The sequence below is a fragment of the Rhinoderma darwinii genome, chromosome 1 (assembly GCF_050947455.1).
Source record: "Rhinoderma darwinii isolate aRhiDar2 chromosome 1, aRhiDar2.hap1, whole genome shotgun sequence".
Taxonomy (NCBI): Eukaryota; Metazoa; Chordata; class Amphibia; order Anura; family Rhinodermatidae; genus Rhinoderma; species Rhinoderma darwinii.
This window is the reverse complement of record NC_134687.1, coordinates 370,352,316-370,369,717: the sequence shown is the minus strand read 5'-3', so window position 1 is coordinate 370,369,717 and position 17,402 is coordinate 370,352,316. Positions and strand designations below refer to the sequence as shown.

The following is a 17,402-nucleotide window of genomic DNA, read 5'->3' as shown; positions in this document are numbered from 1 at the left end:
AGGTAGAGACACCCCCTTCCTGCAGTCCATCTCCTCTACTCTGTAACTACAAAAACTGCAGAATCAGGGTAATAAATATTGAGTTGCGTATTTTTTGTTAAGCCCTACTGTGTTACAGAAAAAAAGGAATAAAATTAAATATCTGCAAAACAGAATAAAATTTTCAAATTTCACCTTCATTTTGCTCTTATTTCTGTGAAATGCCTAAAGGGTTATGAAACTGAACTAGGGGGTTTCTTTTTATTTTATAAATTCTTTTATTTTCCATTTTTCAAACACCAAGAAGAAAGTGCAGACATAATCAGCACTGACATCGGCTCACAGGCCAGCATTTATAATTACAATATATGCCAGAGATACCATACAAAACCATGACATTCAGCTGCATCACGCTTGACGGGTCAGATAATTTATACATCCTGAACCAGCAGCCATGCATAAAAACCCAAGTGAGAACAAAGTAGAAGTATAGAAAAGCAGGAAAAAAGAGGGAGCATAAAGAAGAAAGCTGACCTCCCACATTTAAATCTAGGAATTATACTCCGGAGGCCAGAATAGTCCTATACTCCACTGACGATTGAAAACGAATCAACTCACGCCATGTTTTGAGAAATTTGAGGTCCTCCATTCTCATGATCTCCTGAATCTTGCCGAACCACATGCCCACTGTTGGCGGACAGGTTTGTCTCCACAACACGGGAACACACGCCCTAGCAGCATTCACCAGATGGCGAACCACCGAGCGTCGGTATGTAGACAAGGGGACGTCGCACAAATGGAGCAGGAACAGAGCCGGAGAACGCGGAAGGGAGAAGTCCGTGAATTTGGAAGAAAAATCGCCACACCTCAGACCAAAAATCTGACAGCTGCGGGCAGTCCCAAAAAATGTGCAAAATTGTGCCCACCTGGCCCCCACATCTCCAACACAACGGAGAGACCACCGGAAACATCGCATGCAATCTGGAAGGCATCCTATACCAACGCGACAGGATCTTAAATCCCGCTTCCTGAAACCTGCTAGCCATAGAAGATTTATGTGTCATCATGAACAGACGGTCCATCTGCTCTGCAGTGAATGTGAGACCTAAGTCCCTCTCCCAGCTACTCAAGTATGAAGGTGTGGTAAGAGTAGATGGATAGATCAGCAGTGCATATAACCTGGACAGTGAGTGGCGCACCGTGGCCGTGCCCCTGCATAAGAGTTCGAAAGGTGAGCTATCTCGCGTGTATGCCTGTGGGTTAGGTAGGGATGTAATAAAGTGTCTTAACTGAGTGACCTGCCAAGCGGTAAAGGAAATCAGCTGTGAGCCGATCATCCAAGCCGAATCCTGTATAAAATTATCCGCGTAGCCCTTGCCCGCTCTCAACCAGAGTCGGAAGGGGCCCCCCTCCTGTCCTGGTGGAAATGCAGGGTTGCCCAAAACGGGAAACAAGGGGAAAGGGGACGGAGAGATCTCTTTCCGAGGGAAGAGCCGGGACGCGACCGCCAGGGTGGGCCCTATTGTCGGAAGCATTAGTGCCGAGTGGGGAACATGTGTGCCCAACCAGGGCAATGCTTGTACCGGGACCTCAAAAAAGGTCTGTTCCATAGACACCCACTGTTTGACCTCCGTGTGTCTAAACCAGTCCAATATTCGTGCCAAATGAGAGGCCTGCTGATAGGAGACAAAATCCGGGAGACCAATGCCACCGTCGCACTTGGCACGAAAAAGCATGGACCGCGCAATGCGTGCTGGTTTCCCCACCCATATAAATCTGTGGAGTAGGGACAACAGGGCTTGGAAGAAGGAGCGTGGGACATGTACCGGCAAGGCCTGAAAGAGATACAGAATCCGGGGCAGAATGTTCATCTTGAATATGGCGCGAACTAGGGGGTTTCTAACATATAGACCTCACAAAGTCACTTCAGAACTGAATTGGTCCCTAAATATATAAAAATTGCAGCTAAAAAGTTATGTCTTCTAACATCCTTAAAAAGGTTGCTCAAAAAATGATGCCAACATAAAGTAGACATATGGGAAATGTTAATTAGTAACTTACAAGCAGATAAATGCAAATTTAGAAAAATGCAAATTTTTTTTTATAAATTATGTTGTTTTTCACAAATAAACGCTGAATGTATCGACCAAAATAATTTTACCACTAACATAAAGTACAATGTGCCACGAGAAAACAAAATATCAGAATCGCTTGGATAAGTGAAAGCATTCCAAAGTTAGTACCACATAAAGTGACACGTCAGATTTGAAAAATTAGGCTCTGTCAGGAAGATCAAAACCGGCTGCAGTGGCAAGGGGTTAAACACTCCTCCAACCTCCTAGCCATCTTTTCCCCAAGCACAGCTGCACGTAGGTGCAGCCCATCCCTACCGAAGAGCCTGTAGCCAACGGAGAGGTCGGCCCAGTTCTCAAAGAACCCTCCTTCCTACACCAGTTCTTGAGCCACTTATTTACCTCTCTAATCTTCCGCCTCTGGTGTGGCACGTGGTACAGGTAGTATTTCGGAAAATACTACATTTGTGGTCCTTGCCCTAAGCTTACAGCCTAAGTCTCTAAAATAATCTTTAAGAACCTTCCATCTACGTGTAACTTTGTCATTGGTGCCAATGTGTACCATAGCAGCTGGGTCCATACCAGCCCCTCCCAATAATCCATCAACCCGATCTGAATTATGTCAAACTTGAGCGCCAGAAAGCAACACACTGTTAGACAATTCTGTCTTTCTGACAGATTACCCAATTTGTTCCCCTATTTTTGGATACAAAATCCTCTGCAAAATCTATGGCGGAAAGTCTTCAGTATGTGGACTCCATCTTATGATTTGGGGCTGCTATGCTGCATTAGGTCCCGGGCATCTCACAGTCATAAAATCCAATAGGAATTCTAAATTGTATCAGAGGGTGCTTGAGGATAATGTGAGACCATCTGTCAGTAGATTGAAGCTCCACCAAAAGTGGACATTATAACCATAAAAACCAGGGTTGTGGATTCGAGTTGTGTAGCCCAAAGGCCCTATTACACCGGCCGATTTTGACCGCTGCAGCGAGTGCCGATCAACGAGACAGCTCGTTTGCTCTTGTCAAAAGGAGCTATATATGGGGATGAGCGGTCGTTACTCCGATCGCTCGTCCCCATACATTATCATCATGTTGTCAGATCGTGATGTGCTGCGACAACGATAATATTTAACTTTTTTTAAACTATACGATCAGCAGATGAACGAGCGTTTGCCCGATAATTGCCCAGTGTAAAACCCCCTTAAGTGAGTTTTGGGTGGAGTCAAAGAGTGGGAAAATAGAAGAGTCAGAGTAGGAAGTTTAAGACAGAAGGAGAACATCACAGCACTGGAGACGCCAAGCAATATGCAATATAGTGAGTGCAAGCCTCAAAGGGACCTGATCCAGAGTCCCACAAATGGAATCCAAGAAAAAAGCAGCAAGGCAGCACATTCAGGTGGATGTGCTGCCTTGCTGCTTTTTTCTAAGAGTAGGAAGTTTGGCATAACAACTCCACATACCTGATAAAAATGACTAAACCTAGCAGTAAATCCACCAAGAGCAATACCAGGTGTTAAGAGTCAAGTGTGTACATACCTAAATACCCTGTTATGATAGTAACTGGAATCTTGCACTGTGGTTGTTCATTCTGTACTAATTCTATGATGGGAATAAGTTCTGGGCAGTCTTCATCTTCCTCCATGTAGACAATAGGGACTACCACTGTAAAAAGATGTATGGCAAAGTCAATATTTTCCATTTTACTAGGCAGAAACGTAGAAATGCAATAATAATCAACACAAGGCATTGGAAAAGAAGAAAAACATATATTCTTCTAATTACCATTGCGGCACATCCTGCAAGCCTCTGACAGGGTGCCCGTGACTAAAGGCCCTTTTACACGGGCCAACTATCGGGCAAATGAGTGTTCACAGAACGCTAGTTCCCGATCATTGCGCCATGTAAACAGGACAACGATCAGTCGATCATCGGCTGATTGTACAGTTTTAGCTGCCTAAAATATTATAGTTGTCGGCAGCACGTCTCCCTGTGTGAACAGCGAGACGTGCTGCCGACATGATAGAAATGTATGGGGACGAGCGTTCAGAGTAACGACCGTTCGTCCGAATACATAGATCTTTGTGACAGGAGCAAATGATCGCCGATCAACGAGCGGTCTCGTTGATCAGCGCTCTTTTACACGGCCCACGTCAGGCCATGTAAGGGGACCTATAGAGATCCACAACAACTATCAAGCCACAAGTTACCTTTATCTGCTCCATACATAGAGTAAGTAACATATACCGGGTTACCACCTCTTGAAACTGACTTAGGCATTACAGTCGTTTTAAACCAAATGTTGAATCACTTTATCCTGCAAAAGAACTCGGCCTCTTGGATTAAACAGAAAAATTATTAAAAAAAGAAACAATTCCTCGGTGCATGCTGACAAGGGAAATACTTCTGAATTAATCCTTTGTCATAAAGAGGAGGCCGTCCTTGATACTTCTATTACTGGCATTGCAGTGACCATTAACAACATGAATCTTTGTTTCTACTTTTTTCCCCTTACACATTCAGCATTGTAAGGCAGACTAGCAGTGCCCTTGGGAAATGTAATTAAAGCATCTCTGCTCACACACATCCTGTTTGATATATAGAAATAACCACAAGGACCTATCTCTTCAAAAAATGCAACAGCCGAATTAGCTGTTAAAGGGAACCCGGTCACCTCTCCTGACATGTCTATTTTAGTAAATACTTGTATTCCCCATGAAATAACAATTCTGGAATATGTTTTCTTAAAACTCTGCATTATGTAATTCCTCTGTTATTCCTCCTAGAAATGTATGACTAAATGTTAACTGAGCGTTACCATTCCTTGTCAAAGGGGCGTGGCCTTATAGTCTCACTCTGTCAGCTCTGATTGGACATTGTCAGTCTGTGTAGGGACACACCTCTAACTAGTAACACCCAGCTGTCAATTTATTCATACATTTCTGGGAGGAATAACACAGGAACAGCACAACATAAGGATCTAAGAAAAAACGCTCTAGTATTGTTGCATGGGGAATATCAGTATTTACTAAAATAGACATGTCAGGAGATGTGACCGGTCAGGGATTTTAGGTCCCTTAGAAATCACCAAAAAGGTAGCCTCCAGTAAAGGGATCTGACATTTCCCAAAACTGTATTCACTATCAAGTTAAAGAAGATTTTTACAGCTGTTCATAACCAACTGCTCCTTTACTTTAACATATTTGCCATCTAGTATATGAGTGAAAGGATATTGGTACGAATATGTCATCCAGTACAGAAAGGAAATCTGTCATGGAATGGATCTTCATTTTGACCTCTAGACTTTTACCAATAGTCTATACCAGGGGTGCACAATCCACGGGCTGATGCTGTTCTGTGTCGCTCTTAAAGCGGATTGGTCAGATATATGCACAGTAAAAGGGAGAAAAATGTCAATCAGCAGGTGGGGTGCGGGGGGAGACGGGCAGAGCGTGAATATATGAATATATTTGGACTCATATTTGTGGTGCTGGCACTGTTATAGGGTAAGTAAACTTTTAACATGTCATAGTCACATGTCAAAAGTTTTAATCGGTGGGGGTCCGATAGGGCTGGGCGATTATGACGTAAATCAAAATCACGATTAATTGAACATGTAACCTTGATTACGATTAATGAACAATTATTTAGGCCACACCCCTTTTTGCATGCCATGCCCCCTATTAATTCAATGCTACGCCATTGAATTAATATTCATCCCCTGAGCCTACTGTATACTACTGTATATAATATACCCACTGACATTGCCCCCACACAGTATATTGCCCTCATAGTGCTCCCCACACAGTATAATGCTCCATAGCTGCCCACACACGGTATAATGCCCATACAACTGCCCTCCACACAGTATAATGCCCTTATAGTTGCCCTACACACAGTATAATACCCCTATAGTTGCCCTCCACACAGAAGCGATGTGCTGCTTCCTTTTTGATGATCGGCTTTGCTCGGCTTTCCTCGGAAAGTCAATCGAGCAGTGTACGGACTGGACTCATAGACTTTCGTTTGAGCCCGTACACCGCTCTAAGAAAAGCAGAAAAAAGCCGATCAGAAGTGAAGCGGCACCGCGCTCGGACCCCCACCGATCAAAACTTCTGCCATGTCAGTATAACATGTCAAACGTTTTTGAAAAGTTTCGTTCCAATTTAAGCGGCCAAGGAATACACCAATATGTTGAAGATGAAATATGTTTTCACCAGAGCTCATTTAAAATACTAGTTCAAAACAGATAAATAAAAACCTGCTAAGGCCTTATTCACACGAACGTATCATACGAAAAGCACGTGCGTCGCACGGACCTATGTTAGGCTATGGGGACGTTCAGATTGTCAGTGATTTTCACGCAGTGTATGTCCGCTGCGTAAAACTCATTACATGTCCTATACTTGCCCGTGTTTCGCGCAGCACGCACCCATTGAAGTCAATGGGTGCGTGCAAATCGCGCACGGCACACGGAAGCACTTCCAGGGGGCGCGCGTGATTCGTACTACAGTTGTTAAAGAAGTGAAGGGAAACATAAAAGCACCACCTTCTTTACCAGCCATGCATCATATACAGATGCCACACTGAATTTTTGCAAGTACAAAACGCAGCGTTTTTTTCCACGCGCAAAACAGACACGTTCGTGTGAATAAGGCCTAAGTGTGATAAAACAGAATTTACCCATCATAACAAATCTTGTGCCAAGAAGACACACCCTGGTTTGTGGTCTGGTCAACTCTGCTTCTCGTCAAGGTGGGTAACATGGCAACAAGTCAGATGTTTTTTGATATCCGACATATCAAATGACATCCGCTCGTCATTAAAGTAAACTGTGTGAGCGTCCTAGCAGATACATCAAATGTTACATGCTGTATCTAGCTTGTTAAATCATTGAGGACAACTCTGCTCCATATGCCCTATAAGACCATATAAACATCACAAAGAGGAGTCCTACCGTAAGACAATGGCGGCACGTAATGCTATATTTGTATAGGTAAAAAAGTAAAGACATGGGTCATCATGGGTCAGAGAAGCCGGACAAGCGTCGATCAGCTGATCACCCGGTCGGCTTCCATATGAATAGGGGTTGTCTTCCCCTCCCTTTAAGGCTTGTATAAGGATTTATACCCAGCCAGTGAGTAGCTGTTTATAATTTATTACAGAATATTTCCCTAATTTGGGAACCTTTTTGCTTGAACATACCCTCCACCCCCATGCCAGGATATAACTTTTTTTCAGCATTGAATTAAATCACCCCAGGCCCCATGCACACGAACGTAAAAACGCCCGTAATCACGGGCCGTAATTACGGCCCGTAAACTTCTATTGGCCACGGGTACCTCCCCGTATGCTTACGGGAAGGTGCCCGTGCCGTTGAAAAATATAGAACATGTCCTATTTCAGGCCGTAATTACGGCACGGGCAGGCCCATAGAAGTCTATGGGGCTCCCGTAATTACGGGTGACTACGTGTGTGCACCCGTAATTACGGGAGCGTTGCTAGGCGACGTCAGTGTATAGTCACTGTCCAGGGTGCTGAAAGAGTTAAACGATCGGCAGTAACTCTTTCAGCACCCTGGACAGTGGCTACCGATCACAATATAGATGACGCTGTAAAAAAAAAAAAAAAAAAGACGTTCATACTTACCAGGAACTCCCTGCTTCTTCCTCCAGTCCGGCCTCCTGGGATGACGTTACAGCCCATGTGACCGCTGCAGCCAATCACAGGCCAATCACTGGCTGCAGCGGTCACATGGACTGCTGCGTCATCCAGGGAGGTCGGACTGGATGTCAGGAGAGGGACGCGTCACCAAGACAACGGCCGGGTAAGTATGAATTTCTTTTATTTTTACCTCGGAAAGGGCTGTCCCTTCTCTCTATCCTGCGCTGATAGAGAGAAGGGGCTGCTGATTAGTGCAGTGTAATTTTGCAGCCAAAAACGTGCCCGTAAATAAGGGTGGAATACGCGTGACACCGGACCCGTATTTACGGGCATGGGTCCGTAAATACTGGTGCAATACGGGTCGAATACGTGTGACCAAGGACCCGTATTTACGGGAGGACAAAAATACGTTTGTGTGCATGAGCCCTTACTATTTATAGTACATTTTTGTGTGAATGATTTGCTATTGTAGGAGTGATAGATGTACCTTCATGTGAGAAAAATCCCATTCATCTTTATGTATTTATCACATCAGCATGCACATTTTCCATAGAAGGAGCTCTAAAGATATATTTCTAGACAGGGTTCCTGAAAAAAACTGTGATCGTGATCGCTGCAAAGCCACGGCAAAAAAAAACACATGTATTTATATGGGTATTTCTGTGTGCCACTGGTATGGCTTTCTGTGCACCAATATGGGTACGTGCATAGGTTCCCTATTAGGGTTGTAATGATACTAGAATTTGGACTTCGATACCGATACTTCGTGTAGTATTGCGATTCTCGATACCACAACGATACTTTGCCAACAATAAAAAATCAAAAATAAAAATTCTTTCATTTTCTGATGTGAGGCATGTGGCGTGACGAATTTTGAAAATCCATGTGCCTCACATTAATAGTAATTAACCCCATCATGTTTCTCACAGTCATAATGGACAACATTGGGTTAGGGCTTGTCCACCTATAAGGCTGGATTCACACGAACGTGGCGTTTTTGCGGACGCAAAAACGCTGCGTTTTGCGCGCGCAAAAATCACTTGCCATCTCCGTGTGTCATCCGTGTATGATGCGCGGCTGCGTGATTTTCGCGCAGCCGCCATCATAGAGATGATTCTAGCCGACGTCAGTCACTGTCCAGGGTGCTGAAAGAGTTAACTGATCGGCAGTAACTCTTTCAGCACCCTCGACAGTGAATTCCGCTCACCATATCGAGCAACCTGTTAAAAAAAAAAAGAGGTTCGTACTTACCGAGAACTTCCCGGCCGTTGCATTGGTGACGCGTCCTTGGTGACGCGCCTCTCTTGACATCTGGCCCCACCTCCCTGGATGACGCCGCAGTCCATGTGACCGCTGCAGCCTGTGCTTGGCCTGTGATTGGCTGGAGCTGTCACTTGGACTGAATTATCATCCCGGGAGGTCAGACTGGAGGAAGAAGCCGGGAGTTCTCGGTAAGTCAGAACTTCTTTTTTTTTTTTACAGGTTCATGTATATTGTGATCGGAAGTCACTGTCCATGGTGCTGAAACAGTTTAACTCTTTCAGCACCCTGGACAGTGACTATCTCCTGACGTCGCGTACCGGATATTTTTTTGCCGGGTTCGGCCAAAACGAGTTCGGCCGAACCCGGTGAAGTTCGGTTCGGTTGTCCGGGTTCGCTCTTCTCAAAGACACTCCGTTTGGATGTTTGTAAACAGAAAAGCACGTGGTGCTTTTCTGTTTTCATTCATACTTTTGACAGCTGTTGCGCGAATCACGCTGTTCGCACGGAAGTGCTTCCGTGCGACATGCGTGGTTTTCACGCACCCATTGACTTCAATGGGTGCGTGATGCGTGCAAAACACCCAAAGAACGGACATGTCGTGACTTTTTTTCAGCGAACTCACGCTGAGCAAAAATCACGGACATGTCTGCATGGCCCCATAGACACATATAGGTCCGTGCAACGCGCGTGCAAATCACGCGCGTTGCACGGACCTTTTTCACGTTCGTCTGAATAAAGCCTAACAGAATTTCTGCAGAAACTAGCAGACATTCCGCTGCGGAAAAACCGCACCATTTCCTGCATTTTTTTTAACAGCAGAATGGTGCATATTTTGCTGCGTTTTTCTCAATGTTGGGTGATGGTGACGTCTCCTCTGAAAAACGCAGCAATTCAGTCCTCTTGCCGCAGCAGGAATTGACATGCTGTGGTACGAAAAAAACGCAGGTGAATTTCTGGTCGAAATTTTACGCAGCGCGCGGATGAGATTTGTTAAATCTCACCCACTTTGCTTCTACTGTATTCTGCTGTGTATTTTCCGTCCGCAATTCTGGACGGAAAATAGGCAGCAATTCCGCTACGTGTGGACAAGTCCTTAATGTGTGAGGTACATGATGGGGTTAATTACTATTAATGTGAGGCACATGGAGGTTCAAAAATCATAACACCTCGTGCCTCACAGTAATAAGCGAAAGAAAGCCGTTTTTATTAGATTTTTTTAACAGTGTACACATCATAAATGATGCTATAAATTTGTTGTGCAGGTTATTACTTATTACGGTCGCCACAATACTGAATATGTGTATATTTAATGTATTGAGACTTTTATTTTAATGTTAATTGGAAAAAAAAATTGTGTATTTATTATTTAACAGTACTGTATTTTTTTTTACTTTTCTTTCTTGAAACTTTAAGGGTATGTTCACACGGGGATGTTTCAGCCTGAAAACATCCCCGTAATTTCAGCCGTACCGGCATGTGCAGGCGCTTGAACGCCGCGTCAATTACGGCCTTAATTGGCGCTGCTATTCATTGGAGTGAATGAAGAACGGCTCCAATTACGGCCAAAGAAGTGACAGGTCACTTCTTTGACGCGGGCGTCTATTTACGCGCCGTCATTTGACAGCGGCGCGTAAATATACGCCTCGTGTGAACAGACAAACGTCTGCCCATTGCTTTCAATGGGCAGATGTTTGTCAGCGCTATTGAGGCGCTATTTTCGGGCGTAATTCGGGGCAAAAACGCCCGAATTACGTCCGTAAATAGGCCGTGTGAACATACCCTAAAGGCTATGGACACCTTTGAAGGCCTTTTTTTTTTTAAAATAGAAAGGTCAGTCATGCACTTAACAGTGTGAGCCGGTCGGGTCCCGTCCGTAATCCATGGAAAGATAGGACATGTCCACGGATCATAAAGTCGGTCCGTTTTCACAGGTGGCACTCGGTTGTGTGCAACGGGCATTATTGTGATTGGTGTAACTTTAGAATTAGTTTTTTTGAGTTCTGTATTCTGTATACAGAGCAGCTGTATGTAGCACTAAATCCTGTTCCCGTCAGGTCTATCACATCTAAATTCATAACTTAGATGTTATGTATTAGGCCTGATTCACAGGAACGCTGCGCATCTCGGACGTGAAAAACTGCAGTTTTTCACGTCCGAGGTGCATCCGTCCTCTGCGGGACGCGATATCACTCATCCGTCATAGACTAGTGTCTATGGAGGGATGCGTGATGCGTGAAATGAACGGACATGTCCTATTTTCCCACGGACACTTCACACGGTCTGTTGAAACAACAGCTGTGTGAACAGCCACATTGAATAACATAGGTCCGTGAGACAGCCGCTGTTTCAACGGCCGTCCCACAGACGTTTAACACGTTAGTGTGAATCAGGCCTTACAGGTGGATCCACACGCAGGACCAGCTGATACTGAACCTGTCAGGTCCACGTGACTGACGGATTCAGGTCATAGCGAACAATACAGCTGCTCTGTATAGAGAATACAGAGCAGCTGTATCTCAAAAAGTAAAACAAATTTTTAATAAAAACAAATTAGAAAGTTACACTAAACACTGACTGAACTGTTTATTAAGGAAAAAAAAATTCCTCCTCAAATGTTAACCTAGCCTTTAATGTACTGCCATATATTTATATACTGATAGTACACAGGCAGTTGTCAGGACATACCTAAGTATGCCCTAACAACAGGAAATATGGTCAGACAGCCCTGGGGTCCTTCAATAGACCATATATGGTATGTCCCTCGATCGCATCACAGGGATTCCCTGTGACGCATTAAAGGAGAATCCTCCCTCTCATTTTCCCCCTTGAATACCATGGTCATCTCTGATCGCAGCATTCAAGGGAATAGCTGCGGAGATCAGAAGTTTTTCTGATCTCCACCGTTACAGCGGGACTGCGGCTGTGTAATAGCCATTGCCCCGCTCCTGATCGAGCAGGTACACTTGTTGTGCCCGCACGATCAGCATGATGGGATGCAGCCGGCGCTGCTCTAATGAGCGCCGGCACTGAACACAGAGCATGGCGGTGTTTTGCAGTGCGCCCGCAATGTTTTCTGCCTTTAGGGCTGGTGCCGCCGCTGATTAGTGCAGCGCCGGCCACATCACACCTTGCTACTGACTAAATTCATGTGTTACAATACTAATCTGTGCGGCCACACAGCTTAGTATCGAAATACATGAATTAATGGTATCTAAATAGTATCGATATTTCAATGCATCATGAAACCCTATTCCCTATAGGTAATACCAGATGTATGAATAAATATACTAGCGATTTGGTTTAGTTATAAATATTAGTATTAGATACCGGTTAGAATCAGGTAACAAACGCTCCTACAAATTTATCACTGACTTCTGACTTTTAGGTTCTTTTCTTTTTTTTTGTCTATAAAACTTTTATTGCCTGGACCCTAAAGTAATACTGAATCCTGGAGTGGTGTGACTGGCATCTGAAGCCTCAAGGCTGACGTTTAGAGGATGGCAAACTAGGTATTTGTCCGGGACACCCAGTTCCTGTAAATCCAGATTGTTCATATACACCAAGCGCTCTGCAGGACTAAAGAGAGAAGAGTGCGACTGTTGAATGACATCTACACAATCTTCTGTCTCCCCTGCACAAATCTCGATGATCAGTGTGGAGGATGAGGGCAGGCACACTGGGCAGTAGCAGCACGCGGCCGACACCACACCCACATGCGGTGGCGAATGAGCGCACGATCTTTCTGGTATTGCCACAGCGTCTGGGCGCGTTTCAGATTTTACAATTAACCCCTTCACTGTCCTAGACCACCTGGGATTTAACTGTTAAAGGGGTTGTACTGGATTAGAAAAACATTATGCTTTTTTTTCTAGAAAAAAGTGGCATTGTTATTAATGGTCTTTGTCTTAGATTGCAGCTCGACTCCATTTACTTGAATGGAGCTGAGCTGCAATACCAGCCACAGACCATGGACATGAGTGGCACTGTTTCTGGAAGAAAGCAACTATGTGTATTTTTTATCTGATACCACCCCTACACTGCCCAAGACCACCAAAAGTAGCAGTTGAGGTGCGGTTCTAACCGTGTCTTCAAGAACCGAACTGCAATAAACGACTGTGGTTTAACCACGAATTGCTGCGGTACCAAATCTAGAACAGGTAAAGCTCATTAAAACTACTAAGCCACGGAAATATGTTCTCGACCACGCAACAAGGACAGCACCTCAACTGCTATATCTGAATATACCACCAGAAATGTTAACATTAACCCAATTCATTACTCTAGGCTAAGGGTCCATTCACACGTTGTGGTTGAGGTGCGGTTAGAACCGCTCTAAAACAGCATCTGAAAACCACATGCGTTTTTACTGCAATTTAATGTGTGTTTTGAGCCAAAGCCAGAAGTGAATCCAAAAGGAAAAAAAGGTATAAGGCCGGGTTCCCACGGGTCAGATACAGTATCCGACCAGGAACCCGCAGTACATTCCGTCCGAAAAATCGTACCACATTGTGAAGTTTTTTGTGCGGAATTCGCAGCAGTAGGAAAAAAAATGTTTATACTTACCCCGACCGTTGTCACAGTGATGCGTCCCCCCTTTGCCGTCCAGTCCGGCCTCCCTGGATAACGCTGCAGCCCATGTGAACACTGTAGCCTATGATTGGTCACATTGGATGAAACATTATCCCAGGAGCCTGGACTGGAGAAAGCAGCAGGGAGTTCTGGGTATACATTTTTTTTTTCAGAGTCGCAACACTTGGCTTTCTGTTGCAGGTTTTGCACCCCCATTAAATTCAATGGGGAAAACCCACAACAGAAAAGCAACGAAAATGCAGCATAAATTCACAAGCTGTGGATTTAAATTCCGCACTGCAGGTAAATTTATTAACGATTATGCTGCAATTTTTCCCGCAGCGTGGGCATGAGATTTCCAAAATGTCATCCACTTTGCTGCTACTGTCGATGCTGCGGAATTTCCGCACATAATTCCATTGCGGAACATCCGCAGCATTTACGCTACGTGGGAACCTGGCCTAAAAGGGGGTCTTAGGCTATGTTCACACGGAGTATTTTGCAGGAAGAATATCTGCCTCAAAATTCCGTTTGGAAGTTTGAGGCAGATTTTCCTCTCCCTGCACGCCGATTTTCGCTGAGTTTTTCGTGGCGTTTTTCGACTGCGGCCATTGAGCGCCGCGAGCATAAAACACCATGAAATACGCTTTCTCTGCCTCCCATTGAAGTCAATGGGAGGTCAGAGGCGGAAACGGCCGAAGATAGGGCATGTCGCTTCTTTTTCCCGCGAAGTAGTTTTACTGCTCGCGGGAAAAAGACGCCGACGCCTCCCATTGAAATCAATGGGAGGCATTTTCGGCCCGTTTTTGACGAGTTTTGTGACGCGGTTTCCGCGTCAAAAAACTCGTCAAAATACTCTGTGTGAACATAGCCTTAGGGAGTTTTACTTTGGCAACATATGAGCTTGTCACCCCAGGGCTTGCAAGCGGGTTACATATGTCAGCCATTTTTAGACCTCATGCAGCACTGAATGCCCTATTTCAGAGGTATTTTTCCCTATAAGTGTATATTCACACGTAAATGCCCTGAAAAACGGCTGAAAATACGGGTGCTGAACGCCTCCAAACATCTGCCCATTGATTTCAATGGGAAAAACGGCGTTGCATTCCCACGGGGCACTTTTTACGTGGCCGTTTTTAAAAACGGCGGTTAAAAAAACGCCCCGTTAAAAAGAAGTGCATGTCACTTCTTGCGCCGTTTTTCATTTGGTCAATAGAAAAACAGCTCCAAAAACAGCCGTAAAAAACACCGCAAAAAACGGCTGAAAATCAGGGACTGTTTTCCCTTGAGAACAGCTCCGTATTTACAGCTGTTTTTTGTTAAGCGTGTGAACATACCCTTAGTATTGTTTCTGTATTGAGATAAAGCATAGAATTTCGGTCCCCGCTGACAAGGAGAGGCAGATAGTGGGCACAGTGCTTAAATGTAGCTTAGGCTTCCTTCACATCTGCGTTGGGGTCCCGTTCTGACGTTCTGTCGGAGGTTTCCGTCAGAACGGGACCCTGAACAGACACAACCTGACACGAACGGAAACCAGAGTTTTCAGTTTCCATCACCATTGATCTGAATGGTGACGGATCCGGTGCCCATGGTTTCCGTTTGTGTCTGCTGTGCACCGGAACCCGTCGTTTTGCCAGAAGCAATAGCGAAGCCTTACAGGCAACTTTTTTTTATTTTATTAAACTATGGCTGCAGACAATGGAAGATATATATCAAAACTGGTGCAAGTGTAGTAGTTGTTCATAGCAACCAATCAGATGCCACCCCTCATTTTTCAGAGGCCCTTTGGATAATGAAAGCGGCAACCTGATTGGCTGCTATGGGGAACTACTACACTTTACCTTTGCACCAGTTTTTGATATATCTCCCCCTATATGTTTGCCTCTCAGGGTTTTTCTATGAAGGGAAGTGGTTTTTTTAACAACAACAACAACTCCCTAATATAATGGGGAAGATTTATCAATTTATTTATGCCACTTTTCTAGTATAACTGCATTAAAAAAAATATGGTGTCTAGATATTCAAGTAGCCCCTGCACCACTTTTTCTCACATGTGTGCCTGTATCAGAAACTGTGGGCGTGGCTTCAGTGTCACAATTCGCGTGACACATTTATCATGTTTTTCTTCTTTCTTACTTTGCTTGTATTAAAGTGGTTATGTGGGGAGAGCAAAAATGATTAGCAGTGCACTGACTGCAGTATGTGAGTCCCCTGTCGCGCTGATTCTGAGTTTTTCATAGTTTTTTTTATTGCGCTGTCGGGGGACCGGTAGTCTAGTTGCACATGCTTCTTTGATGACGATACAACATCGTCATGTGACCAACCCCGCTGTACTCTATGTACAAACAGTAATAGGTACTACATCGATTACATAAAGAACAGCGGGGTCGGTCACGTGATGAAGAGTTGTATCGTCATCAAAGAAGTATGTGCAACTAGACTACCCGTCCCCCGGCAGCGCTATAAAAATCTATGAAAATCTCATAATCAGTGTGACGGGGGACCGGAATATATACTAGCGAGGGTACTCACATACTGGGTGTGCTCCATGTTGATGAACATGGTCCACGCTACAGTGTAATAGACTGGCACACGGCTCGGACGGTGCATCATATTAGCAAATCTCCCCTACTATTGTCATAGTCAAGTATAAACCCCCTTCCATATGCCCAATTGGAGCGTTTTTAGATAATAGTGGGGGTCCCTGATCAGGACCACCCTCCATCAGCCATAGCAGATCGCTTCTGCAAAGAGCGGCTCTTGTTCTGTTGGACCGCAGTTATTATAATAAGCATTAAAATGTGCATTCAGCAAGTAGTTACCCATAAAATAAAAGCAGATCAGTGGCAGTACCTCCACAATCGCCACATTGGCGTGAGGGCCTGTCCAATTTACAAACAGTGGTATTCCAAAAAGTTATTTGAACTACAGGAGGATTCACCACTACTCTCTTTTCTTTTTTTACAACAGCCTGGGCATGGTGGGGTATTTGACATCACTACGCTGCTACCAATTTTTATCAAAAAGCTTAGGCTTGTAAAGGAAAACGTGGTGGTGATGATGATGATGATTGATTAGAATGATGACAAAAATCATATTAGTGTACTATTAATTATAGTACTGATCCACAGGATCTGATTGGCTGTGGTCATGCAGGGTCCAATGTGCTCATCTATCATTATAATCACGATATGATCAATATTATTATTATTAGTATGGTTTCTTGTGATAATGTTCGCACTGACATTAGAAATATTGGGCCTACACTCGGGTAAGTGCTTTATTACCATGGTAACCACTACATAAAACCGCATTTATTTCATTCTCCAATAAACTGCAGCATTCCAGGGACGGAGTGGTAATAACGCAGAGCAGCTATGACAAGCGATTCTACAAAATGCCGCATACATCACCGCACAGGGATCACTGCTACACAGTATTCAATGATCACAGCCCCAAGACGTGCAGCCGCTCGGCGCCTTCCGGTGCAACTGCTAAATGCTTCCCCCAGAAACACGGACACTTCATAGACAGAATCTACTGTACTGCGTGCTGTGTAGTGGAAGTCCGTGAAACTGAAATGTTAGAAATGAGCACCCATGGTCTTGGCAAGTAGAACAGAACTTTAACACAACTTCATTCTTCATATGCTAGCCTTTATCCCTAAAAATGACAGTGCACATCAATTCCATTATTCTGACCTCTACAATCTATCAAATATTTGAAGAATTCACTTCTGGTATGTCGTAGATACATGTGTGAAGATCACATTGGTAAAGTCTAGGTTTTCACACCAACTATGATTTCCAGAATGAAAAGCTCTATCAATTTAAAGTGTAGCTAAACGTTCGAC

At 44.3% G+C, this 17,402-nt stretch overlaps 1 protein-coding gene across 4 annotated transcripts in view; it reads right to left on the bottom strand.

Moving 5' to 3' along the window:
• Positions 1-17,067, bottom strand: part of LOC142652216 (zinc-regulated GTPase metalloprotein activator 1B-like) — an 88,833-nt gene extending 71,766 nt beyond the window's left edge. Inside the window, exons 1-2 of one of the 4 annotated variants that reach the window (XM_075827826.1) lie at positions 16,958-17,067; positions 3,593-3,718 (exon numbers count right to left, since the gene is read on the bottom strand). In XM_075827826.1, coding sequence (XP_075683941.1) covers positions 3,593-3,698 — 106 coding nt within the window. In that variant the 5' untranslated portion in view covers positions 3,699-3,718; positions 16,958-17,067. Of the gene's footprint in view, positions 1-3,592; positions 3,719-4,263; positions 4,323-15,685; positions 15,708-16,836; positions 16,938-16,957 lie in introns of those variants that run through there. The other 3 variants (XM_075827835.1, XM_075827816.1, XM_075827808.1) reach the window with 3 other exon arrangements.
• Positions 17,068-17,402: the final 335 nt, after the last annotated feature.